Source organism: Stigmatopora argus, chromosome 16, assembly GCF_051989625.1.
Source record: "Stigmatopora argus isolate UIUO_Sarg chromosome 16, RoL_Sarg_1.0, whole genome shotgun sequence".
Classification (NCBI taxonomy): Eukaryota; Metazoa; Chordata; class Actinopteri; order Syngnathiformes; family Syngnathidae; genus Stigmatopora; species Stigmatopora argus.
The window spans coordinates 11,192,602-11,219,890 of NC_135402.1; the positions used below are offsets into that span (position 1 = coordinate 11,192,602).

Below are 27,289 nucleotides of genomic sequence, written 5' to 3' on the forward strand. Positions count from 1 at the left end.
TTTCCTCTCTTGTATTTTTTTGTATTATTGCAGGTGGTACAGAAACACATCATTTAATTAAAAAAATAAATACAAATAATTAGCGTTTTGTGAGTTTGTGTCGACACATTGGCCACGCCCATTATCTACATATCTAATAGAAAAAATGTTTTAAAAATGAACAAACTATCATTAACCTGGACAAAAACAAAAATGAAAAAGCGTAAAACTGAAATTTAAAATTAAACATACCGTGAGAGGATCAGCTCTTAATTTCCGATGGGTGTCGGCTAATAGCTGCATGACCAGGAAATCTCTTTCATTATAACAGCTTTGGTAAGACTCAAGACGCTTGTCAAACAACGTAGTGAAACGAATTGCTATTGCTAGCTAGGTTGAGGCTTCGTAAAGCTAATGGCAAACAGACTTCATCAAATGTTCATAATTTGATTCACAAGAACGAGGCCACGATATAAATTCATGTAGCGTCATGGCAGACCATATTTACTGGATGGCAATAAAGTAACGACTTTTGAGATAGTCTCCTCAGATAGTTTATTGCATTGGAACTAAAAGGTGAGTAGAATAATAGTTACAAAATCTTCATTGAATATGCCGATCAAGATACAAAGTATTTGCGCTGACCGTTCTTGAGTGTCATTTTCTCATCTCATTTTCTGAACCGCTTTATCCTCATTAGGGTCGCGGGGGGTGCTGGACCCTATCCCAGTTGACTTCGGGACAGAGGCGGGAGACACCCTGAATTAGTGGCCGGCCAATTGCAGGGCACAAGGGGACAAAAAGCCATTCACGCGAACACTCATACCGAGGGTCAATCTATTCTAGAGTGTTCAATCAGCCTACCATGCATGTCTTTGGAATGTGGGGAAAAAAACAGAGTACCCGGAGAAAACCCATGCAGGCCTGGGGAGAACACCAAACTCCACACAGGTGGACCGACCTGGATTCAAACCCAAGTCGCCCACTGTGAGGCCGACACGCTAACCACTCATCCCACGGGCCGCCCTTTTTTAAGTCGTTGGTACAATTTAGGTAGAGTCCTGATGATGAAATTTAATTGTATATAATGTGATTTATCTTTATTGATTCCAGTATTGGGTTATGAGTGTGGATGATGGAGGACAATCCGTGTGGAGACGTGGACTATCTTATTCAAGATGAAGACACTTTAATTGAAGGCGTCAGCAACCAGGTTCTCTTTGTTGTGGTGTTAACCTTTACCTTCCTGGTGGGCATCTTAACACTACTATGCCGGTAAGCATATACAAATTATAACAATCATAATAGATAACCTGAATCTTAAAAGATCAGTTGTAAATTGATCTCCCTACTGTTCATGTTTATATTTCAGAGAGGAACAACCACAGAATATTCATCCTGAGAACCAGGAGCATGTTCACGCTGTCCGCCAGCAACTACAATCAGAGCAGGTATTTTTGAAAATGAAGGTTTCCCTGAGCGTCATAATCCCAAATGTGGCCCAGGGAAACCATGTTAATTTTACCCTTTTTATATGTATTGTAAAATAAGCAGAGGTGCCCGGCTTGTTTAGAATCAAAAGACAGTTGTTGCGTTATAAAAAAATCTCTTTTGAAAAATAGGTTAGATGAGAAATGAAAATTTCAGTTAAACACATAGCACAGCCAACATTTGTATACATTTATGTACAGGTATGCTACAGAAAAAGCTCAGCACTTCAAATCAATCGAGCAAAATGTACAGATATAATATGAGAAGCAATTCAGCAGTTCAATTCAATCAAGCAAAAGTGTCAATAGGATACCATAACAAAATAGCACACTATCAGCTTGAGGAATGTGTAGAAATAGAATTCTCTTTCATGGGGATCCTGAAAAGTGAATGAAAAACATGAATATTCTGGAGAGAGCTACAGGGGTCCCCAAACCGGTCGTCGAGGGACGGTGTGGGTGCAGGTTTTTGTTCCAACCGTTCTAGCATAAACAGTTTGACCAATGAGATTTCAGCAGAAAACAAGAAGCACCTGACTGCAATCCACTGATTGCACTTGTAGGACACCAGGTTGGTGAAAAGGTGTCCTCTTTATGGGTTGAATGAAAACCCTCACCCACTGCGGCCCTTTGTGGAATAGTTTGGAGACCACTGGTTTAAATGAAGTTTGCTTACCAAAAACCAAGACCACAGCACCCACACAGTTACCACAACCCCATTAGAAACAATACCACCAACACGAAATTACCCAAATAAATCAAGCAGCAGAAACACTTTAAATGCATATTTACAATCATTTGATTGTGTTAACGACGGCCATTAACTCGCACCCATAACTCTGCATCCATGCCCTGTTTACAAAGCACAGGAGGCCCAAAGACAGCTATACCTCCAAATGCAAACAAATCAGGACCAATCAAGGCTATGGTTCTGGATGTTTTCCAATGCTATAAGAATGCGTAGAATAAATATTACATTTCAAAATCTCTGTAAACAAAGATTTGCGTATAGCCTGCGACACACGTAGCAAGGCGGGATGCTATAGAGGTCGATGCTGTCAACAAATCGGCGAGTGTGTTATAGGCTATGGATCCTAAGAGGGAAATAAAATAAAAATAGGAGAACAGGATTCACAGTTTCTTAGACCAACTCATTTGCATTTATTGCCAATGGGGAAGGATTGCCGGAGTGTTCGCTTTGTAAAGAGAAAGTGTTAAATAACAAAAACAGTCTTCAGGTACAGTGGTACCTCGAGATACGAGCTTAATGCGTTCCGGGACTGAGCTCGTATGTCGATTTTCTCGTAACTCAAACGAACGTTTCCCATAGAAATCAACTAAAAACAAATTAATTTGTTCCAACCCTCTGAAAAAACACCAAAAACAAGATATTGGATTGAAAAAACATTTTAATTTGTTCTAATTTCGTCATCTATTGTTCTTATGATCAGCCTCTCACGTTCGCTGTCTGCTCGTACATCAAAATTTGTCTCGTATCTCAAGATAAATATTTGCACAAAATTTTACTTGTATCTCAAATTGCTCGTATGTTGGGCATTCATATGTCGAGGTACCACTGTACATTTGCAGCCGACTACCCAATTGAGAAAGAGAGAAAAAGTGCGATTGCATTACTTCTGGAAAAATTGGAGGGCCGCAAAAATAGATTTAAGAAGTGGATTGCATCTCCAAACTTCAAAACTTCCATTTTGATGTTGTTTTGTTGAATCCTCAAAATAAAAATGACATAAATTAGATTTCTTTATTGTATTTTTTCTTATTTCATCATAGCAATGAAACATCATTAATATTTCAATGAAGTTAAACATGAGGCGGCATTGGATTGGATTGGATAACTTTATTCATTGTACAACTGAGCAGTCACGTGGTGCGTCATTCTTTAGTCATTTTGATAGTACGCTTATATTGCTACATACAACGTGTTTTGCATCATTATAAGGCTTATGTATGGCTTTTATTTTTTGCGTCTCCAGACATATTTGTTTTTTTGTTTTTTAGTCCAATGTGGCTCTTTCAACATTTTGGGTTGCCGACCCTGTCTTAGATCTTTCTGATCTATGGCCCTGTTAGTAATATACAAGCACACATTCTGTCTACTCTCTTTGATCTTGGCCTTCTTAACCATTTCTTTTCCTAATGCTTTCACCAGAAATATTCACATTATTTATTTTGACCCATAAATATATGTTTCCTTCAATTCAAAGGCAAAAAAGAAAAACATTACATTATGCCATGTTAATACATGTTTTCATTTGAATGTATGTCAGGAGGAAAATCCCCAGCCAGAACCCAGACAGCAGTATTACAGAGACATGTCTTGCCCTGTGTGTTTACAACAAGCTGTTTTACCGGTTGAGACAAACTGTGGTCATCTTTTTTGTGGTAAGAATATTGTGCTGTTAGTACAGACGCTCCCCTACTTACGAACATTCAACTTACGAACAACGGTACATACGAACATGTCTGCAAATTGCGTTTAAGTCCAAAAATGTTCGCAAGTCCAATTTTGTATTTCGCGTCTTTTTCGGAGTAGTACTTCTTTCCGCCGCTAATACCGACGCCTGGCGCTGTGAGAGCTCAGCTCACCCAGCATCTACCTTCTTCGTTGCAATGCGGAAGTGCGTGAATGTATCTCCAGTGTGCAAAGAACCTTTTTCATTTGTATCATTAAATATCTCATGCATCCAATATTGAATATGGTTGGTAAAAAGCTAAAGGCTTCTATTGAGGGAGTTGCAAGGAAGAGGCAAGCCATTTCATTTGAAACGAGTGGCAATAATAACGAAGCTTGATGCGCGTCAGAAAGTGGTGAGCGTTGCACATTCAGTACCATTTCTAAACAGAAAGATCGAGCAGCTGGACCCAAATATTGAACGTTGCACAAAGTTTGCAAATCAATTGAATGATGCCATACAGTGCTACTGCATCATTTATGATGAAAAAAAGAAGAAAACTGCAATCGTCATTAGATCGCTTCTTTTGGCCAGTTTCTAATACATAAATCTATCTCTCTACAGTACTGTACATATTCTCTCCATTTTATTAAATGTTTTTTTTTTCAGTACAAACCAATGCGTGTTACTTATACAAGCCTTAAACATACAAATGCACTTATATAAACCTTCAATATACTTATATAGGCCTTAAACATAAATTATAATACAAAATATAGCACTAAATAAACTTACAAACAAATTCAACTTATGAACAATCGCTCGGAACCAATTGCGTTCGTAAGTTGAGGAGTGTCTGTATTGTTTGATCTATGCCATGTTTACATTTGGGGAATAAAGGATGGAGTTAAAGGGACATGCAGTATAAAACTGAATTTTGGCTCAAGGCGAGAATTTTTAGTTGGGGCATCTGAGTGGGAAGAAGTTAGAGTCTGTGTGTATGGCTGTTAATTTTGCCTGACACCAGTTCTTGTATGATTATACATTCTACTTTTTTTTCTCATGGTAATAAAGCGACTGAATTGCATCATCAATTTCAAGGATACTTGATTACAGGAAAGGCAATACAGTACTATTTACAAGCTAGAATGAAAAATAACATCAATGGTGGGTCTTACATGAGTAAGGATGAATTTTACACTCTTGGAATATTGTTTTCTTAGTCAAATTGACAGTCATGTAGTTTAGGAATTAATTGTTTGTGAATTTATATATGGGGGATTTTAGTGATTTTATCTAGTGCTCATTTCAGGTGTTTTTTTTCCTTTCAAATTTGACAGTGAAGATGGCCACCTGTCATGTTGCCATATTTAATGCAAGTGTTATTTATTCCTGTATAGGTTCCTGTATTATAGCCTACTGGAGATATGGCGCCTGGTTGGGTGCCATTAACTGTCCCATATGCAGACAAATGGTGACATGACACACATTATATTCTGTGTAAGATTATATGTATTTGTTAGTGTGATTCATTTGAAGTTATACAATTCTTTTCCTTGGCCCTGTTTTTAGGTAACATTGCTCTTCCCACTGTTCCATGAGAATGCTGCTCCTCAGAGGGTACAGGATGGCGAAGCAGAACCTCAACTCATCTTAAGGGACATCAATGATTACAACCGACGCTTCTCAGGGCAGCCAAGATCTGTGAGTTTTGATTTCTTCTCTAAAAATAACTATGATAGAAAAGAACCTCGAAAGTCACACTGTCCTAAGGTTATTAAACTTTGAATCCTATTTTTTATTCATATCTATGATAGTCCAAAAACAAGACAAAACCAATCTGGTTAGCTGTTTTAACAGCCAGACAACTCCACATTCTCATTCACTGACAGCTAAATCAATTACCATGCCAACCATCATTCATTCATTCATCTTCCATACCACCCACCCTCGAAAGGGTTGCAGGGGTTGCTGGAGTCTAACCCAGCTGTCTTCGGGCGAGTGAACATCTACACTACGAGGGGGCCATGCCAACCATACACATTCAAAATCAAACTACAGTAAACATGAGATGGTCATCCCAAGAATGAAATTTTGTAATTAGAACTGGGCAATATGACAAAAATTCAGTCTATCGATAATTATCACGATAATCGTCTTTTTTGTTTCAAATTTGAAACTTCAAATTTCTGTGAATAAGTAAATAAATAACTTTCCTCCTTATTCAAATATGAAGGTAACTATGTTACCGTACTTTATAAGAAAAGAGAATATGAAATATAATGGTTTTAAAAGGTATTTTGTTGTTCTTTTGTGCAACAAAGATAAGACATCTCACACCTTACTCTATGATAAGTAAAGAATAAAACCTGCAGACATTTTGAGATGCTTCTTTATTTTTATAAATTTGCCTTCCAACCAAAAGTTGGTGGGCAATATGAAATAAAATAATCAACTTGGTCAGGAACTAGTGTTCATCTCGAGACGGCGCCACCGTTCTCTGTGGTTGTCGGGTGGTGAAATTGCAGTTTTAAATTATGGAATTTTTATCGAACGTTTTTAGTATTATCGTTGACAAAAATTATTTCACGATAAATATCGCTTTATCGCCCAGCTCTAATTGTAATTGATAAATTAACGGCAGCCCAGTAAACAAGTGGTTAGCGCTTCGCCTCACAGTTCTGAGATCGAGGTTTCGATCCCAGATCCAGATCTTCCCATGTGGCATTTGCATGTTCTCCCCTTGAGCTGATTTTCTCCGGGTACTTCGGTTTCCTCGCACATCACAAAAGCATGCAGCGTATGCTGGTTAAACTCTCTAAATTGCCCCTAGGTATGAGTGTGAGCGTGAATGGTTGTCCGTCCCTTTGTGCACTGTGATTTGCTGGTCACCAATCCAGGGTGTCTCCCGACTGGTGCACAAAGTCAGCTGGGATAGGCTCCAGCACCCTCCATGACACCTCTTAGGACAAGCGCATAGCTGTCAACTTATACGTTTTTCAAATTGTGTACGCTGTATAACAACTTTTGTAGTTTTTTTTTTAAAAGTATTTTTTGTAAAGCCGATCTCGTTTTACCCATTTTGGCTCTAATCTGGATTGTCTCAGTCACTGGTAGCAATTAATCGTCAATTGCTAATGTTGTCATGCTTTAAACATGATATACGCAGACGCGTCAGTCACATCCGCCTTTTCACTATATATAAATATAGCACGTCAGCAAGCAATGTACCCAGACAGTCAAGCTGTCAGCGAAATACAGCGACAGCTACAGAATCTAGAATTTAGTGTATGCAAAAGGCGCACTGACTGATTGGGCACCACGTCCACTTTGGGGAATATTTTAGACTTTTAAGTGTGCCCAATGTGAGTAAATATGTGCCACATTGCGTTTGGATGGTTTATTATCGCTTAATAACGGGAATTGCAATCATTGATTGGTAAGGGGAGAAATTGGCCGAGGTTGACAGCTATGCAAGCGGTAGAGAAAATGAATTAATGAATGACAAATTAACCAGCTGCAATGTTTACTTTTTCATTAAAGGTGCTATAAAATGGCAAACCTGTTAAAAATGAAAATGACTGCACTAATGTAATTCATTTTACATGTGGAAAACAAAGTTAGCACTCAAATGCAGCTATTTATACCATTTTCCAATTATTCCAGGCAAAACAATCAGGGAACGGCCCATTTTTCAACAATTCTGGTTGAGGCATCACAACCATAATTGATGACCATTTTAGCTTTCTTATGCTGGCTAGCTAGCACACGTTGACAGAATAACAGTATGATCACACATGGCAACAAGAGAGTCGAGCCCCTATATATAGCATGCTACCAGACTGCAAAAATCTCCAGCTCGTTCTGGGTGTGACATCACACACTGTTTGAGATTTTTAGTGGCTTGTGCCAAGGCCTCTGACAACGAAAGTTTAATTAGAATCTAATTTTATATTAATCCTCTCCTCCATTTTTGGGGGATGGAATTGTGTCCAAAACATGGTCTGCTGACATTTTAAAGTCACTTGCTGTAGTATTTCATAGCACCTTTAACAGTCATTTTTATTGAATGAAACCATATTAAACACAAGGTAAGTAGTAGTAAGTCATAACTCATTGTTGATTATTTTCTTTTCTCCCCATTTCACTCAGTTAATGGACAGGCTACGGGATGTACCCACCCTCCTCCGTCACGCCTTTAGGGAGATGTTCTCTATGGGGGGCCTCTTCTGGATGTTCCGAATTCGAATCCTTCTCTGCCTGATCGGAGCCCTGACTTACCTTGCCTCACCGCTAGACATCCTTCCTGAGGCACTCTTTGGCCTGCTGGGATTCATGGATGACTTCTTTGTCATTCTCCTGCTCTTTGTGTACATCTCCATCATGTACAGGGAGGTGGTCACACAGAGACTTAATGGCTAAACTGGCGCTCCTTGTAATTCAAAGACACTCCTGCTCTCGTGACACTTGGAAAGTTAGAGCTCACCTCACAATGGAGGTTTAAAGCTGAGGAACTCACCAAAGGGAAGATTCTCAATACATCTGGTTTGTTATGCTTATTTTTTTGCCACTGTGCTTGGATTTCTAGGGTGAGGGATTAAAAATGGCTTCTCTATACTATACTTCTAAACAAAATAAAAAAAACTTCAATCGGCCTAGTTGTCAGCATGTCTGCTTCAAAGCTTGTGTGGGGTTTTGCCTTCATGATAAGCAGGAATGTTAGGTTTATTGAAAACTGAAAATCAATTGGTGTGAATGGTTGACTGGCTGTGTGCCTTTTGTCCTCCAGTTTATAAAGTACATCAATCTTTTTATGGTATCAAAATTGAATTTCATCATGGTATCCTGTTATGAATTACCAGTGTATAATATAGGAACATTTATTCATCTAGCAGGGAGGACACACTTGAGGGGTGTTAGCATTTTGTTTTGGACATTTCTTTTGTAAGAAAGGACCGTGTTTACAGAAGATTCAATACGTAGTACCAACACAAATGTGTGAAATTAGGATTTCATTTTTTTTTAGTTAGACCATCAAATGAACAATATTTCCATCCAATGAGTAAGAATTATTTTAGTTCTCCATAAATAAAACAACAATATACAACAATATTTGTTGTGTTAAATATTCAATCCATACAAACTAATAAATTAGTATTTTTTAATTAGTCGTTATTTCTAAATCCTATTTTTTAAGACATATCTCTGGCTGTGAACTGATGCTTACTGTACACTGGACATTTGATCCCCTTTGTTAAATGGACTTGGGGAAATAAATGTGATTCTTGCGCAATAATTACAGTGGCTTTCTATTTAAATATATTACTCAGCATGTAATTACTCAGTGTTTGTTGAGGGAGTTAGTCATTAAAGTTTTGTTGGCTCAAGTCCTCCAACAGTGTGATTCTGAGGCTGCGGCGCAAGCCCCACCACAATTGTTACGACATCAATATATGTGCATATACATACAGCAGCAGTAATCAATGATACATCTCATCGTTTAGGAATCAATTGTGAAATGCTTGGTGTGATGCAACATACATATTAAACAGATAGGAAACACCTTTTTGCAATCGAGAAGAAATTTTAGGGTTCTATGTAATAGAATTTGTTGTCATATTTTTTGCTTTTTGATGTAAGAACCTATCCTATTGTTTTTTAATTTTTTTTAAAGCTAGCATTCAACCTGCGATGAATAAAAAAATTATGATAATTGTACATGATAATTACACCCTGCATTTGATCTTGACACACGGGGGGAAATAATCAGAACAGTGAGATGTTGTTGTTACTTCAATCCAACTTTTACTGTAATGATTCAACACATCTCCCGTGCCTCAAGCTATTTGCTAAGACATCAATAATCGAATACCGATCTTCTTTACATGCAATCGTTAATAAATCAAACACTCTAGTATGTCACATACACTTGTGTCTGGAAACTTATAGTGTAAAATTCCTTAATCAGAAAAGTGCACACATTGCATTTATTCAATTTAATGTAAAAAGTAATTGTAATTATAAAGTGATGTGTGATTTAACAGAAAAATAATCACATCTCATCTAATTTTCTGAACCACTTTATTCTCACTAGGGTCGCAGGGGTGCTGGAGTCTATCTCAGCTGACTTCGGGCCAGAGGCGGGGGACACCCTGAATTGGTGGCCAGCCAATCACAGGGCACAAAGAGACAAACAACCATTCACGCTCACACCAATACCTAGGGGCAATTTAGTGTCCAATAAGCCTACCATGCATGTCTTTGGAATGTAGGAGGAAACGGAGCACCTGGAGAAAACCCACGCAGGCCCCGGGGAGAACATGCAAACTCCACACAGGTGGATCGACCTGGATATATACAGATATAAATTCAAATAAAAGCGGGGATAATCAGAGGAATCTTAAAGTTACTGCAGAAGCCTTTTCATTGATTTGTAGGGTACAGTGTATAGGTTTCATTAAACTTTTCAAAATGTTCCTGTATATCACAAAATATGGCATTCAAAGGGGGAGTTGCAGACTTTTACATCCATTCAGGTTACGCTTTTGGGCAGATTTTGGTGAGATCTTTTTCGTGCAAAATTTGGTTTGGAAACCTTGGTTGATAGCAAAGGAAGGAACATAATGTGTATGTAGCCCAAACTCCACCCACCCAGCCTGTCTGAGCCAGACGCCGGTGCAGGGGAGTGAGACACACCGAGAGCGAGAGACCTCTGGAGCGTCTGAGGTTACTCCAAACTTTACGCTCTATTTATCATCTACATTCTGTCTACCTATATTTAAAATGTCTACATCGGGGTCCTTGGATCGCGTGGAGCTCTGCGAAAGCCTTCTGACATGGGTAAGTCATCGAGCCCAACGTCACCAGTCTGCGTTGTTTTGGCTAGCTAATGTTAGCATATAATGCTAATGCTAGCTTATGAGCTAACAGTGGTGACGCGAAGAGGCTGGAGGAAAAATGACACGAGCTTGACGTATGCAGGCCAGCTGTTGGCTGCCTACATTGTGTTGTGTTGTGTTGTAGAAGCTTGCAGGCTGTCTTATCGAACGAAATACTGTCAACCGTGCAATCTTTTCCGCATTTCCTAATGGATGTCTTGTTATTTTGTGGCAGGCAGGTCAAGCGGTTTATAGAATCATCTCATTTCATTTTCTGAACCGCTTTATCCTCACTAGGGTCGCGCGGGGTGCTGGAGCCTATCCCAGCTGACTTCGGGCAAGAGGCAGGGGACACCCTGAATTGGTGGCCAGCCAATCGCAGGGCACAAGGAGACAAACAACCATTCTCACTCACAATCATACCTAGGGGATATTTACTGTCTAATCAGTCTACCATGCATGTCTTTGGATCTTGGGAGGAAACCGGAGTACCCGGAGAAAGCCCACGCAGGCCCGGGGAGGACGTGCAAACTCCACACAGGTGGACCGACCTGGATTTGAACATAAGTCCCCCGCTATGAGGCGACCACGCTAACCACTCGCTCCAACGGGCCGCCCTTTCTTAAGTCGTTAGTACAATTTCGGTAGTTGAGTCCTGATGATGACTCTTAATTGTATATAGTGTGATTTCTCTGCCTGTGGTTCATAAAATGTGTGATGTTCCATAAGCTTTTTTTCAATTTTTTTAGGTGTGTGTGTACAGTATACAAAGATGACTTAACTCAGGTGTAGGGAACCTATGGCTCGGGAGCCACATGTGGCTCTTTCGATGGGTCCATCTGGCTCTTCGCTAACTTGTGTGCTAAAATATGGAACCCGCTGGTGACAGAACTGAGATACTACGTCCAGTGCTGCTTTAGTCTTCTTTTTTTGCATTAGACTCTGCTAGAATGCATACTCTCATTGATTAGCAACTGCATAAGAATGTTTTCAAAAGTATTCTTTTTTTCCACTTTAAAAGTGGTGAAATTACTAAAATAAAAGACACCCATTTACATGTATTTTGACTTTTAAATTCGGAGTATGGCTCTCAAGGAATAACATTAGAAAATATGAATTGTTAATGGCTCTCTTCGTCAAAAAGGTTCCCAACCCCTGACTTAACTTATAAGCAATAGATATTTACCAGTGATGTAAATATAATTTTGTGTATTTGTATATATGATTTTTTTAAAGTTATTATTTGAGCTACTTTTCTCTACATGGTCTTTTGAACTGCAATATTCAAAAAGTAGGGAATGTAATAAATGAGCAGAGTTCCAGATTTTCATTTCCTTTATCAAACTTCCAACATGCTTGCTCTCAATTTCGCTGCCTCCGTCACATGAACTTTTAACATATGGGTTTGACATTCTAGGCAATAGATTAATTTAACATTGAGCAAAAGAGGAGATGGTGTCTTTAATCAGTTCCACTTGTTTATACTAAAGTAGTTCAGAAGGAATGTAATGGTGTGCAACATATTACATATAAAATGATTTTAATACTGGAACGACAATTTGATATTCCAATGTATTTTTGTTTTTCTATTTAGGTTCAAACATTCGGGGTAGAGGCTCAATGTAAAACTGTTGATGATATGACGAGTGGCATCGTCATGGCTCAGGCTCTACAGAAAATGTAAGTAGAAAATCTCAAATCTTGCATTGAATGGATTGTGATAGTTTGCCTTAATTTTCTGCACTGTTGCAATGGAAACATGGCTAAATGTTTTGTGATTCTCGCCGGGATGCATATTATTTGTTATGTAATTAAGACGTCCTTTTTTCTTTTTGTAGAGACGAAGTGTATTTTAACGATGCATGGATTACTCGCATCAAGCCCGATGTGGGGGACAACTGGAGGTTAAAGGCAAGGATAGTCTTAGAATTTTGTCTTATTGATTCACATGTTGTGAATGATGAGTATTGTTATGGTGCCAACGTCTGTGTTTTTTTTTTCCATGCAATCTTTGTTGTAATTTCCGGTAACTCAATGTAAATTATATGGAAAAGTACCGTTAGTGAGAAACTTAGCCACTTTATTTCATTAATACTTAGCAAAAAGTGTTTGTGTAATTTTGGATTTGTTTCAGGTCAGCAATCTAAAGAAAATTCTCAAGGGTATCCTAGATTACAACCAAGAGGTAAGACTAATTCCCTTAGTTTGTTGTTTCTCTTCCTCTTTCTTGGTCAGTTTTGTAGCCTAGTGGCACCAAAATCAATTTTGCTTTAACAATAGCATTATGATATTACACTGCAATGAGATTATTTCGCAAAACAACCTTGTTAATTTATAAGACTATAACAATTCTGGCGGTTAGCGCGTTAGCCTCACAGTTCTGGGCTCGAGGGTTCAATACCAGGTTGGCCCTCATAGTGTGGAGTTTGCATGTTCTCCCTGGGCTTGCGTGGGTTTTCTCCAGGGACTCAGTTTCTTCCCACATCCCAAAAACATGCATGGTAGGCAGGTTGAACACTCTAAATTGCCTCAAAGTATGAGTGTGAGCGTAAGCGTGACTGGCCGCCATCTTCTTGTGCCTTGCGATTGGCTGGCCACCGATTCAGGGTGTTCCCCACCTGGTGCCCATTCTTAGCTGATATAGGCTCCATCACTCCCCGCAACCCAGTGTTGATAAGCAGTTTGGTAAAGTAAAAAATGTAACAATTCTGCTCCTGCTGTTTTTCAATGCCTTTATAACTCAATTGACATTTGAGGAAACACAGCCATGGATAATAATCTACTCTCCCTTTTCAAGATTCTTGGGCAACACATTAACGACTTCACGCTACCTGACATCAGTCTCATTGGAGAACATTCTGACCCTGCAGAACTTGGGAGGATGCTTCAACTCATTCTAGGCTGCGCTGTCAACTGTGAACAGAAGCAAGGTACACATTATGTTTTAGTCAAAACATAATAAGTGTATATAAAAAAAAAGAAACAAAAAAAACCTTAGCATTACCTTTGTTCCTCTAGAATATATCCAAACCATTATGATGATGGAGGAATCAGTCCAGCATGTGGTCATGACAGCCATCCAAGAGGTAGATTAAAAAGTCTTTGATGCCTTTATGAGATATTTACTATAGTCATTAGTGGTGTTTACCTAGACTTCATCTTTTATTCAAGTTAATTGTGTGGTCAGATTAAATTTGCCAACATTCCTGCACCATGTTGTGCCATGTAGTCATATCTTAAATCAACTGTTTTGTGTTTCTGTCAGCTGATGAGTAAAGAAACGCCAGTGACAGGAGGGAATGAATCCTACGTGGATCTAGACAGACAGGTATGCACACGTGTTTTGACTTCATATGACATGCTGGTGAAACTATTTGTTGAATAATTGTCTTCGCATCGTTGAACTGCCTGGGTGAATTGTGAATGCATAAATGCCAACCTGGGGCCAAGGTTTCTGTTATGAAATGTCGCTAATTACCTTAATACTTAAAACCCTTTAACCGTCTAAAATTTGTGTGTAATAGCAATTAACCTGACTGCATTTTACAGTTCATATTATTTTTTAAATTAATTGTAAGGTTTAATGTTAACTGTTAAGGGTTTTAATTTGACATTTTTCTAATATATTTAACACTATTTGTCCATTCATTCCTTGCCTAAAACCAACAAGGTAAACAAAACAAAAAAATAAATAGAGCTGACAGAAATTGTTTGAATTATATAAATTTGACTGAAATAATATTAATTGGTTGACAATGTTTATAAATGCTTTCAAAGGTATGCTATGTTAGATGTTTGATAGTTGTATATTTTAATTTTACTTTGGAAATCCCTGCCTGCAATTTGAGCACTAAAGTGAATGATTTTAACTTATTTTACATTTTAGCTGAAGAAGTCTGTCGAGGAACTGAATGAAGCTTTGGCCACAAAGGAGGAAATTTCCCAGAGGTGTCGTGAACTCGATATGCAGGTTTGTTTCATTTTTGTTTGGAAATCGCAGTCAAATGAGTAATTGGCCTTTTCACATGTTAAATGATTTATCCCTAAAGTTATTCCATTTTTTTTTAAAAATGTAATCAGAATAAAATTATTTCTCACACTTCCTTTTATTCATACTGTCCCTCTTCCTTAATACTAATATTCTGTAGGTTTTCTAGTGTCAGCTGATTACAATTTCCATATTTATTCGCATATAAGCCACATTTGTCGGACTGAATGATGACTGAATCAAGGGTACGGCTAAAATGCGCATAAAAAGACGACAAGCACAAAACTGAAAGGTGACAAAGATGAAACAACATAACTCCATAATGCCATGACACAAGACAATGCGGCCAGTGTGGTCATTTATTTCAAAATAGAGAAAATGTAAACAGATAAAACGTTAAACAAAATTTATTTTGACCTCTATGAAAGAAATTCAAGAAAAACAAATAAACCGTGTATTGCATAAAAGGTGAAGAAACTCACTTGTGCTTGCCACTGCTCGCTCATGGCGTCATCAGCCCACTGCAGTTACAAATGTGCTCTGACTGGCCGAACGCGAGTAGCCTTGATAGATTCGTAGCGTTTACCATGTCAGCACATCCCAATAGTATTAAGGTTGATCAAAGGTCTTGCGGTCGATCGTTAAAATATCAGCCTTGATATCTGCGTAATTGTATCTCATGCTATTATTGCACCCAGAGACTTGGTGAACACTATACGGACACACTTCCTGGTTGTGCTTAGTAACTTCCTTTTTTAAAGGAAATTGTATATTTGTGATTATGAAATAAATCAAAATTCCACTTAGATTTTTTTCTTTTATTTCTTGTTCCAAACTGACAACTATTGCAGTAACATGAACCATAAAAAACTAGATATTTCGACATTAGAAGCAATTTGGGCGCCACAACATATTAAACTTCTTATAAGAAAATTGTAATACAGACGCTCCCCTACTTACGAACATACGACTTACGAACAACGGTACATACGAACATGTCTGCAAATTGCATTTTTGTCGAAAAATGTTCGTAAGTTCGATTTTGTATTTTTTTCCGAGTAGTGCTTCTTTCCGCCGCTAATACTGATGCCTGGCGCTGTGAGGGCACAGCTCACCCAGCATCTACCTTCTTCGTTGCAATGCGGAAGTGCGTGAACGTATCTCCAGTGTGCAAAGAACCTTTTTCATTTGTATCATTAAATATCTCATGCATCCATTATTGAATATGGTTGGTAAAAAGCGAAAGGCTTATATTGAGGGTGTTGCAAGGAAGAGGCAAGCCATTTCATTTGAAACGAGTGGCAATAATAACGAAGCTTGATGCGCGTGAGAGTGGTGAGCTTTGCACATATACAACTTGAATCGTTCGACCGTCAGCACCATTTATAAACAGAAAGATCGAGCACCAGGACCCAAATATTGAACGTTGCACAAAGTTTGCTAATCAATTGAATGATGCCATACAGTGCTACCGCATCATTTATGATGAAAAAAAGAAAACTGTGCAATCGTCGTTAGATCGCTTCTTTCGGCCAGTTTCTAATACATAAATCTCTCTCTCTCTCTATACAGTACTGTACATATTCTCTCCATTTTATTAAATGTTTTTTTCAGTACAAACCAATGCGTGTTACTTATACAAGCCTTAAACATACAAATGCACTTATATAAACCTTCAATATACTTATATAGGCCTTAAACATAAATTATAATACAAAATATAGCACTGAATCAACTTACAAACAAATTCAACTTATGAACAATCGCTCGGAACCTAACTCGTTCGTAAGTAGGGGAGCGTCTGTACATTAAAAAGCATCAGGTTCTCATTAAGATAGACTTATATCTTTTTTCAAATTGAAGAATTTGATATTTTGCATTTACAAAGACAGGCATATTAACTATCTTATTATATTGACCCTAATAATGTGCTTATGATTCATACAGTATCTCAGAAATACCACGTGCAATGATTTTTCTTAGAATTTTCTCTTCAAAGTAACACATTTGTATTCCCTATTAAAAGCATGAATATGGAAGTGAAAATTGTGAATCAAGGGGCGGCTTATATGTGATAAATTGTAAAATTCAACCATTTTAAGGCAATTTTAAGGGTGTGGCTTATATGTGAGTAAATACGGTAGCTTTTTTTAATGCATGCATGCATTTCCCTCCACTACCAAAAGTATCATGTGGTGTAAGGAAGACCGAAAATTTTGTGTGGAATCTGTCTCTTCTATTTTCCTGACTTCTTCATACTATGTGCCTTGCTTTAAAGGCCCTCCATATTCAAGAGGAGCGCGATAGACTGAGGTTAGAGTTTAATGAGCTAGAAGAGAGGGTAAATTCAAACTTTACTTCTGCCTCTTTTTCATTCATTCTGTGTGCTGTGTCAAATTAGAGTCCACAAGTTTTTTTCAGCTTGCTTGCATCAATTTACACCTTCCGTGTGACAGTACACGTTTGTGTCTGCACACAGGAAACCCGAGGTACTCTGCCCACAATTGCAGAAGGGTGTCAAGTGTCAACCCTTTAATACTAAATTCTAAAATACTATACCTATACTTAATGATACACAGTATAGTACTAATAGACTAACATTGAGATGTAGCTTTTGCTTTGCTTGGTTTAAAATTTGAGAAAATATCAGTGTGTAGTTCTTTGTTGGTTTGCCCTGTTGAGGTTTTGCTGTGTGTCTGCCTCATCACCTTGGCTAATATTGCTATGTAGAGACTAATTAAGGTGCTTTATAGAGCTGGGTGATATGGCCTTTTTTCTTTTTTTATTACTGATGAACATTTCTATTTACATTACATTTCCTTTCAAACTAAAGAAAATGCTTGAAAAGTATACAAAGCTTCACCTCACCCCTTCAGAAATAAACTTTACCCATCCTATTAACATTATTTATTTATTTCACAACTACTGCTACTACTACCCCCCGCTCCCCCATTCAGTAGCTTACCTCAAATTCCACTGAAATAATATAGTACGTAATTAAAATCAAATAAAAGTCTATGCTTTGTTTTGGGGAAAAGACTTTCTGCAGTTTGAAATGATTGTTAAAACGATCTTCATTTGGAAATGATTGTTAAAATGATGTCTGAACAAAGACAAAACACCTCTACCTGACCCATTACGTTTTTCAGAAATAGTTGCCAGGCCTGGTAAAATTAGCTAAACCAAGCACAGCCATGTCTTTAGTTCACTGAACATGGGGGAAGAAAATGAATCACCCAGCCATAATGCTATCTAACTTTGTTTTTTTTATTAAACTAATTTCTCTTTGGAACTTAAGGTCGCAGCTCTCCAGGAGGAAAAGAGCAGTTTGCTAGCAGAAAACCAGGTTTTAATGGAAAGGCTCAATCAGTCGGACTCCATTGAGGATATAAACAGCCCGGCTGGACGTAGACACCTTCAATTACAGACTCAACTAGAACAGCTGCAGGAAGAAACATTCAGGTATGATTTTTGAAAATGTTTTGTCATGAAAGTTTCATATTATCCTTCTCACTTCCAGGTTGGAAGCATCAAAAGACGACTATCGAATCCGTTGTGAGGAGCTTGAAAAGGAACTCCTAGATGCGCGGTCACAGAATGAAGAACTCACATCTCTGGCTGATGAAGCCCAGTCACTCAAAGACGAAATGGATGTCCTCAGGTAAGCAATCTCTTTTTTTCTGTTACTTTTATCTATCCTGAAAAAGAATTGCTGGCAAAATGATTTTAATGATTTGCTTTTTTTCACTTGGCATACCTCTAATAAAGAATAAATTATTCATTTTATTTTACAACTAGGCATTCATCGGACAAGGTGTCAAAGCTTGAGGGCACAGTAGAACACTATAAGAAAAAACTTGAGGACATGGGACTTCTCAGGAGACAGGTATAACCATACATTTATGAAATCTTAATTCCACCAATAAGTTAATAGTTTTTTTATATACACATTCACGTAATTGTTTTTCCCCCAAAAAATGTTCCAAAATTGCTTAATATTATAATTCATACATAATAAACCTTATAATGGAGTTTTTATTTCAAACATAAAAAAGAGCCAGATCCCACAAATAAAGGACACAATGGATGTCCATTGTTATTTTTTTTACATTGTACTATCACATTCTTCTTTGATTATATTGTATTCTACCCTGTTGAATCATAATATGCTGATATAAGACATCTTTACCAGCCTCGCTACAAGCCTAATGGTATTAATACAAGCCAAAACAGGGATTACAATTCCAAAGCATATTTTAAACTAGGAAATGTGGTTCCTCATGATAATAATTCTGTTATGTAATTTGTTTAATCCCCTTGTTTTTTTTCTTAAAGATTAAACTTTTGGAAGAAAAGAACACTGTGTTAATGCAAACCAACATTAGCTTAGAAGAAGAGCTTCGAAAAGCGAATGCAACCAAAGGCCAGTTAGAGACATACAAGAGACAGGTAATGCAAATGGCCGTCAGCCATATTTCTTCTCACGTTTTTATGTATAACATGCACTTTCTTATTTTGGCCATGATTGTCTCTTCTGCTCTGCGCAGGTTGTGGAACTTCAAAACAGACTGTCAGAAGAATCGAAAAAGGCAGACAAGATGGAGTTTGAGTACAAACGCGTCAAAGAGAAAGTAGATTCTTTGCAAAAAGAAAAAGATGTATGAGCACTAATTAAAAGTTTTTCTGTCACATAAAACAATTTTTAATAATTACCCTTTTCCATGTAGCGTATGCGAACGGAGAGAGATTCTTTAAAGGAGACCATTGAAGAACTCCATTGTGTCCAAGCCCAAGAGGGACAACTAACATTAGGTATAATGCCAAGATTGTGATAAAATCTGAGCAGTCTTTTTCAACAATACGCAATGACAAGATCATCATTTTGCCCAGGTCTTCTTCCACTTACCAACACCGATGGCTCTGATTCTTTGGCGGCTGAGATCACAACGCCGGAAATTCGGTTAGTTCTTGTAATCTCTTGTACCATGTAATCTCTTTTTTAGAGTAATATCTGTGCAGAGCTGCTGTTCACTTTGCAGCCAGATGCTTTGCAGCTCATTTTCCTTTCGACTACAGCTGTTACATATTTTAGTTTATCCTGAAATGTGCCTGCTCATCTGACTTATGCAATAGCTACTGTATTTTCTGGATTATAAATCAGTTTTTTTCCATAGTTTGGCCCAGGGTGTGATTTATACTGCAGTGCGACTTATGTCTTTTCCATCTTTATTATGCATTTTATGGCTCGTGCGATTTATAATCGAGGAAATACGGTGCTGACTGACTACTGCTTTCCAATAGGTTTTTATTATGTGTTGGCAGAGCCACACTTTTTTTTAAAAAACATGCTTCACATTGGAAACCCTAACTAAAATTGCTGTTTGACCTTCACTCTTCCTGTATTGTTTCTAATTGCATCGAGTTCCAAATGTCAGTTTCAGTTTTAGTCATGTCAAACGAATTAGATACGTGCATACCAGTGAATAAAGTGGCTTTAAAAAGGGCGTACCACTACTTGGTTTAGAAGGAAAAAAAGTTTCCAGCCTCATTTCCTCTCTGGGATGCATTTTCCCACAGGGAGCATTTAATCCGCCTTCAGCATGAGAACAAAATGTTGAAACTGGCCCAGGAGGGCTCGGATAACGAAAAGATCGCACTCCTTCAAAGTCTGCTTGAAGACTCTAACCGGAGGAAAAGTGAACTTGAGACGGAAAACAGGTCAGCAAAGCATTCAACGACATGACGTGTATCTATTTATAACCCCCCCAAACACACATGCACACAGAAACAAGAAATACTTTCTAGAAAAGTTTATTCCAAGATCGGGACAGCAACCTTTTACCTCCAACTCGCCTCTGAGATATTAAATGTAATACCATCCAAATATAAACTTCATGCTGTGGGCAAAACAATGTTGTCAAACTGGTCTGAGCCTTGCGTGTTTTCAGGTTAACCAACCAGCGCTTGATGGAGGAACAGAGTCAGATAGAAGAGCTACAGAAAAATCTACAAGAGCAAGGCTCTAAAGCAGATGATGTACGTAATTTAACGATTGTTTGTTTCTCATGGATGTTACGGGATCTAAGGGAAACAAATCAGTTTCTTAACAATATTTGTTTGGACTGAACTCTTAGTAGAACTCCAGTAGTTTTCTTCTCCTTGCTTTCTTTTCGTTGTTCATCTCTTCTGCTCCTAGTTTCAGTTAGCAATTGTGAAAGAAACTTCGAGCAAAAGATTAATGTCGATGACCTTATTTTTCAGAGGCTGCTATCTTTGTGTAATTCGTGATGACCGTTAATCCAGTACTCAGTAGTTTTTCCTCTTCTTTGTAGTTTTATCTTGGTACTAAATACTGTCATTTTGATTATGTTAAATGAGAGATTGTGTTTAACTGGAATTCTTTCATTTTTATTTCAGTCCTCCAATATGAAGAAGAAATATGCAGAGCACATGTATGTCATTTTTTAACACACCCACCAGTTTGCACTAAAGCTCAAGTATTTCATTGAAGTCATGTCGGGTACACGGTCATGTAGGTCAGTGTTTCCCAACTGTTTTTGAGCTGCGGGCCTCTTTTTGCATTGCAACAATGTCATAGCACACGACCAACTGAAAATTTTTGGATTTAAAACTATCACCTATATATTTACAATATAAAGTCATTCACATCAAAGCGTTTTTAGCTGAATTTTTTTGGATTTAAAATGATCACTTATGTATTTACAGTTTTAAATCCAAAAAATTTCAGCTAAAAACGCTTTGATGAGAATGACTTTATAGTGTAAAATTTACACTATAAAGTCATTCTCATCAAAGCGTTTTTAGCAGGAATCAAAGCAACACAAAAAAGTATTTCAATATCTTCTGGGTCACATGTAAAAATATGTGATGTACCAATTTTATTCTCTTAATTTTTGGATTATTTCAATTCCTTAACATTGCGTTTTGTGGTCACACATAGACTTTACATTACCAAAGTTGATGTCGGTGAAACCGAACATCTTCAGCTTCACGTTAGATTAAAAATAAGACTTTAATTTTCTAATATTATGATTTCAACCTTGTAATATTACAATATGGAATTATTGTTGGTCAAATTTCAATTTTAATGTCATAACATTACAAATTTTCTTTTGGAATATTACAATATATGACTACTTGGCAGGTAATTTCCCGTGGCACACCTGACCATTTCTCGCAGCACAGTGGTTGGGAAACACTGATCTAAATTCATCCATTTCAAAATGTTTCTGCCATCACTATGAGCTCTATTCCATGTATTTGTAATCCTCCTCACCAGGGAGAAACTACAAGAGGTGAACAATGAATTACTCAAGAAGAACACCTTCATTGATGAGCTGGAGCCCAAATATGCTGCCACCTGTGAGTTTACAGTAGAACTGTGATGTTATAGAAAGAACTGTGGTTGCATCCGGTGTAATGTTTTCCCTTTCCTTCAGCTCAACGAGTGGATGAACTTGAAGAGGCCTTGAAAAAGAAAGATGATGAGATGAAACAGATGGAGGAGAGATACAAAAAATACCTGGAGAAAGCCAAGAGCGTGAGGATTTTATTTTACCTTTTGAAAAAGTGGCAAATGACAGCAGAGCACACATGACAGATTACACCGGATTCCCAGGTTATTCGCACTTTGGATCCGAAGCAGAACCAGGGCTCGGGTCCAGAAGTTCAAGCCTTGAAGAACCAACTACAGGAGAAAGAGCGCATGTTGCACTCATTGGAGGTAATAAATACGGCTATCTTAGAGAAATTGGGGAAGCCACACTGAAGGCCAAAGATGAGTCAGGACATGAGTGTGATTAGCTTATGGACTTTCGTTAAAATCATGTTTCCATGGTGTTGTTTTTCCACCACAGAAAGAGATGGATAAAACAAAGAACCAAAGGGATTACGAGGAGAGACTGATAGTTTCGGCCTGGTACAATATGGTAAGACCTGACATCAACAGCTTTAAAATGCAGCCAGTGAAATTATCGGTGCATGTCTTGTCTTTAAGATTTTTATCCTGTAATGACAAATGGAGGGAAAACATCCCATCTTAATCACACATTCATTCTTTTGTGTTCATAATTACTTTCACCTTAAATCACAGAAAAAGTAACATTTCATTAATTTTAATGAATAATTTCAGTACCCAATCCTCCAAAGCTGATCAAATTATTTCATGCACAAATGTTTAATGACTAGGTAGCAATACAGTATAAGCCTGATCATAACAAATGTTTGCTAACACATCTTATCTGATAGAAATTTCATTTCCCCCCAATTCATCAGCATTTTTGGGCTGGTAATAATCGTTTCCTGCAACACCATCTGTTTTAACATGACTGAATCACATCTACATTGTGCTAATGGCATTTCTTCTCTCATTTTGTTTTCTCAGGGAATGACATTCCAAAAGAAGGCGGCTGAAGACAGATTGGCCAACACCGGCTCTAGTCAATCTTTCCTGGCACGCCAGAGGCAAGCCACCAGTTCTCGGCGCTCCTACCCAGGCCACGTCCAGCCAGCTACCGCAAGGTAGAACGGGAAAAAAGTGTGACAGCAAAACTACCATGCAAAGCCCTGAACCGTTAATTGCAACTCCTGCCTATTGATTTGACTTGTTTTTCCATCCTTCTTCCTAATCAGATCCATGAGGTAGAGATGCAAGACTGCCAAAATATTTCACCACTTTTTAAAATATTTTCCACCTTAGCGTATTTTCCCTAAATCAAGTGATGAACCAGCGTTACTTTATCAAGTGTTATTAGTCTTGTCGAATGCATTGCTCACCTCGACCTGCATTGATCCAAAAGGTTCTGTAGGTTTCTGCAGCCAACAAATGACAATGTGTCAGGTTCCTAGTTTACTCATTTCATCTGATATTTATTTCTATTTTTAGAAAGGAAGCTAAGACATTTTATTTGTCCCTTTTAATTCCCAAATTAGCCGATGAAAAAAAATCTAAAAATGATGCAATAAGTTCAAAAGGGCCGGAGGCTTCATCAGCATGTATGTGGTTCACTCATAAAAAGTTTATTGCCAAAAAGGAATTTTAAGCATGCAGTAAAGACAATAGCGTTGAAGCAACTTCATCGACTGATAAGTGATCACGCAGTTATTTGAGCACCCATTTTTTCCATGATCCTCATTCCGAACCCCTTTTAAAAATGAACCCTTTTAATTGATCATTTAAGAAACCCTAGATGTGAACTAATTTAAACTGTGGCCGGAAAATACAATGTATTTGTGTTGACAAATTTTTAATGCGTGCACACACAAAAAAATATTTAATATATTAATATTGTTTGTACCTTCTACGTAAATTGTAAGATTAGATGGAGGACTTAATTTATTGCCGTTTGGGGAACTGGCCTGCTTCTTCTGATTTTAAGAAAATCAAAGGCTGCAAGGGCAAACTCATTTGTCAGAGAAATTCGGACTTTGAAAAATAAGTAATGTAATAGTTTTTAATCGTATAGTTTTAGGACTTTTCTCCAAATATTAAATCTAATATTACGCAAAAAAATGTTGTGCTCACACAGACTTCACCTCAGCAAAAGTTGATGCCCTAGAAACCAAACAACTTCTGGTTCATGTTAGAGAAAAATAAGCAACAAAATGACTGTTTCACAATTTGCATCTTGTAATAGTATAATCTATAATTTAGCATTCATCATATTTTTATTTTAACCTTGTAGAAGTTCAATTTTAATGTCGTTATATTCATATTATTTTTTCTCCCTGAATATTACATTCTATGACTTCTGTGACAACACCCATCTAGTGTGGAAGCTGAGAAATGCAAGTGAATGTTGGCTTATTTAACATTCTTTTGTTGGCCATATTCAATTATATTTTATTGCTTTGCTGCAGGGCCAATTAACAAATACAGATAACCCTGGAACTGAAGCCACAATCTAATGTATTTTACCACATCATTTCTGGGGTTTCATAGTCAGTTCGCTCTAATCAAGGCCAAAATTGCTGCTAACACGCCCAGCTATCTGACCATCATCTTTTGTTCTCCTCCTTCCCCCACTAACAGCAATATCCCAGCATGACTGGCACACGAGTGACCGGGCTCATCTGTGATCTGTGCTGGCGAAACCCAAGGCGCACAATGCATGAAATACCGCCTGCTGACTCTTTGCATGACTTTGCAGTGACTGAGTTAACCCAGCGTACAGACAGCAGCATGACCACTAACGGGCGTCTGCAACCTTGCAATTCGCAGACGCGCCCTTAGAGGGAGCCGCGGGAAAAGCAAACTCGCGACTCCTTTTCATCGTGCTTTTTTATTCAGTCATCTCTTGTTTTGGGGGTTAGGGTTACCCCGTTACTACCATCGCTGCTCCTTTCTTGTTACTCACGATTTCACGTGCTATTGCTTCCAACCTGCATCAGGTCTTATAAAACTGTTACAAAGGCCTCAGACGGGCCCAGAAAAGCGTCGTAAAATCTGTCCTGAATACCTCAACAGCAATTTTCTACTTGTTCAATAGTGACTAGATGTCAGTATTTCATAGGAAAACTATCAGAAGAAGAAACATTAAAACAAAGATCGGTCGAATGCTCCTCTCAGATGTGGGGGCACTTGTTTTGGGGGTTAAAATATAAAGACATAACCTTTCAATGTGATACCATGGCCTGCTAAATGGGGTTTTACGTCAAGTTTTAGCTGACAGGCATAGGATAGGAATATGTTCGCATACAACATAGAATTCACAAACAGGTCCACTTTCAATACAGGCTATTCTCAAGTATTTTTCTAAGCTAGAACATATTGAATTACTATGTATTTTGTGATATAATGTAGATTCCATGCTCATCTATTTAGTATATACTTGGACATAAAGCAGGCACCTGTCAATTAATGTCCAAGGACTTAAGAACCAGTATTGAGCTGAATGTAAGTATTCCCATTTGTGAATCATTTCCTTGAAAAACAAAAAGATTCATTAGAGAAGCCAATTCCTAATACTTTTTTTTAATATATTAGAAAGCCTAAGCAGACAAAAGCCCTGCCTTAAAAAGTTTTTCCCCATTATGTGTAACTTAGGTCAACGCTATCATGCAAGTGTGGTGTATCTGTCATGTGTTATATATATTGTTAATTTTGTGTAGCTGTTCAATCATATTACTATTTTATTTGCAGCGGTTGCTATAGGTCAATAGAAGTGGTGGTGACATGCTTGTTACAGGCATAAATGCATACTTTGACACATGGTAGATGGTTAAGTCCTCCAGTGTAGTGCCTTTGTTACTGGTGCGATGATTTTTAAGGCAGTGATGCAAGCTGACCTTTTATTGTGTCATTTTTGGAAAGAAAATTATAGGAAATGAGCGTTAGCCTCATAGTTGATTGTGAACCAGGGTTGTTTAGGGCTTACCTTTTTCACATTATACTTTTTACATTATAATGTACGTAATGGTTTAACATATGCAGTGTGCTTTTTTCCTTTTCTTTTTTGAAAATATTTTTTTTATTCTTATTTATTTTTTATTTTTTTCCTGTGCTGCAGTTTTTACTATTACATTACACACTTTAAAGGTTCCATATTTTTAAATAATCGTCTTATACTGGTCAAGAACGAAGTGGTTTCATGCAGTGCTTTCGTCATATATTAGATTGACAGTTTAACAGTCTGATTGATAAATCAATTTTGTGTTTTACCGTTATTGTTTTCCAGGGAAATCACTATTTCAGGTTTTATTTGTTGAATTTTGTAACAGGAAAAGCACATTTTGAACCTCAAAATTCATTCTAATTAATCTACTCTGATACTCAAAATGAATATATCTTACTTCTGTGACTGTTTCCTCACTTGGGAATTGAATAAAATGATATTTGGTAAACAGTCGATTGCAGTCAATACCAAGTTCATTAAATAAAATACTTTTTCCATACACTTAAATTTTTTTAAAATTTCCTCAAATTTAAACTAGTACTTTAATTGCTGTATATGTATAAATTATATTTTTATTTTTTTTTATTAAAACTTAACAGTCAAGATATAGAGACACACTAAATTCATTTTGCTGCATTTTTTCACAGCTATTGCTTGAATTTATGCATAAGTAGTACTAATATTAGCTGTATTTGACTAGCTTTTGTTTTAATGCATTAAGTTCGCCATATTCGACTGGTGAGCCTTTTTAAGGTGATTGGCACACGTGGTAACAATACTTAAAAAATATATTTTTACCAAATTGTAGCACGTTAAGGCCGTAAAACTCTTTGTTTAATCTATCCAAATACTTGGACAGTAACCTGTAAAATTCATTTGATGAATGAAGTATTATTATTAACTGAGTGTGTTTTAACTGAACTTTTTTGGGATTGATTGGTTTTAACGAACGTGTCTTTTTTTGTCTAGGTTAAATTTTTCCTTAGAAGTTATGATGTACAATATCTGCAAACAAAGCCTTAATTGCGGCTCTTTTGTGATTGATCATCAGAATTGTTTCTATCCTAAAGTAAAGTAATGCACTCGAAATACTCAGAAAACAAGTTTGTTGAAAAGGTTGTTGCTT

At 37.4% G+C, this 27,289-nt stretch overlaps 2 protein-coding genes across 4 annotated transcripts; both read left to right on the forward strand.

The window, feature by feature from the left end:
* Positions 1 to 170: 170 nt before the first annotated feature.
* Positions 171 to 8,537, forward strand: rnf170 (ring finger protein 170). Of its 2 annotated transcripts, none has more exons than XM_077623453.1 (7): positions 171 to 315; positions 1,093 to 1,254; positions 1,352 to 1,430; positions 3,758 to 3,872; positions 5,284 to 5,357; positions 5,456 to 5,587; positions 8,036 to 8,537. In XM_077623453.1, exons 2-7 carry the CDS (start codon positions 1,112 to 1,114, stop codon positions 8,303 to 8,305), a joined length of 813 nt encoding a protein of 270 aa, XP_077479579.1. In that variant the 5' UTR covers positions 171 to 315; positions 1,093 to 1,111; the 3' UTR covers positions 8,306 to 8,537. The 2 variants fall into 2 exon arrangements, with proteins under 2 accessions (XP_077479579.1, XP_077479578.1); XM_077623452.1 differs by lacking the exon at positions 171 to 315 and adding an exon at positions 322 to 555.
* Positions 8,538 to 10,525: 1,988 nt separating this feature from the next.
* On the forward strand, positions 10,526 to 26,616 carry hook3 (hook microtubule-tethering protein 3). Of its 2 annotated transcripts, XM_077622589.1 has the most exons (24): positions 10,526 to 10,723; positions 12,356 to 12,441; positions 12,600 to 12,672; positions 12,896 to 12,946; positions 13,559 to 13,691; positions 13,780 to 13,847; positions 14,027 to 14,089; positions 14,648 to 14,731; positions 18,048 to 18,211; positions 18,270 to 18,410; positions 18,548 to 18,635; positions 19,085 to 19,198; positions 19,297 to 19,407; positions 19,477 to 19,561; positions 19,640 to 19,709; positions 20,327 to 20,467; positions 20,698 to 20,785; positions 21,167 to 21,201; positions 22,050 to 22,132; positions 22,210 to 22,310; positions 22,389 to 22,493; positions 22,627 to 22,698; positions 23,154 to 23,290; positions 24,801 to 26,616. In XM_077622589.1, the coding sequence occupies exons 1-24, from the start codon at positions 10,667 to 10,669 to the stop codon at positions 24,814 to 24,816; spliced, it is 2,166 nt and encodes a 721-aa protein (XP_077478715.1). In that variant the 5' UTR covers positions 10,526 to 10,666; the 3' UTR covers positions 24,817 to 26,616. The 2 variants fall into 2 exon arrangements, with proteins under 2 accessions (XP_077478715.1, XP_077478716.1); XM_077622590.1 differs by having other exon boundaries at positions 23,154 to 26,616.
* The last annotated feature ends 673 nt before the right edge of the window (positions 26,617 to 27,289 follow it).

What these genes read in the sequence shown, in the direction of transcription:
- hook3 (XM_077622589.1), top strand. Translation starts at nt 10,667, where the DNA reads ATGTCTACATCGGGGTCCTTGGATCGCGTGGAGCTCTGCGAAAGCCTT. An exon ending in GCTCAGGCTCTACAGAAAAT is followed by an intron (nt 12,442 to 12,599) that starts GTAAGTAGAAAA and finishes TTCTTTTTGTAG; the next exon opens with AGACGAAGTGTATTTTAACG. An exon ending in CTTTGCAAAAAGAAAAAGAT is followed by an intron (nt 19,408 to 19,476) that starts GTATGAGCACTA and finishes TTTTCCATGTAG; the next exon opens with CGTATGCGAACGGAGAGAGA.
- rnf170 (XM_077623453.1), top strand. Translation starts at nt 1,112, where the DNA reads ATGATGGAGGACAATCCGTGTGGAGACGTGGACTATCTTATTCAAGAT. An exon ending in AGCAACTACAATCAGAGCAG is followed by an intron (nt 1,431 to 3,757) that starts GTATTTTTGAAA and finishes AATGTATGTCAG; the next exon opens with GAGGAAAATCCCCAGCCAGA. An exon ending in CTGTGGTCATCTTTTTTGTG is followed by an intron (nt 3,873 to 5,283) that starts GTAAGAATATTG and finishes ATTCCTGTATAG; the next exon opens with GTTCCTGTATTATAGCCTAC.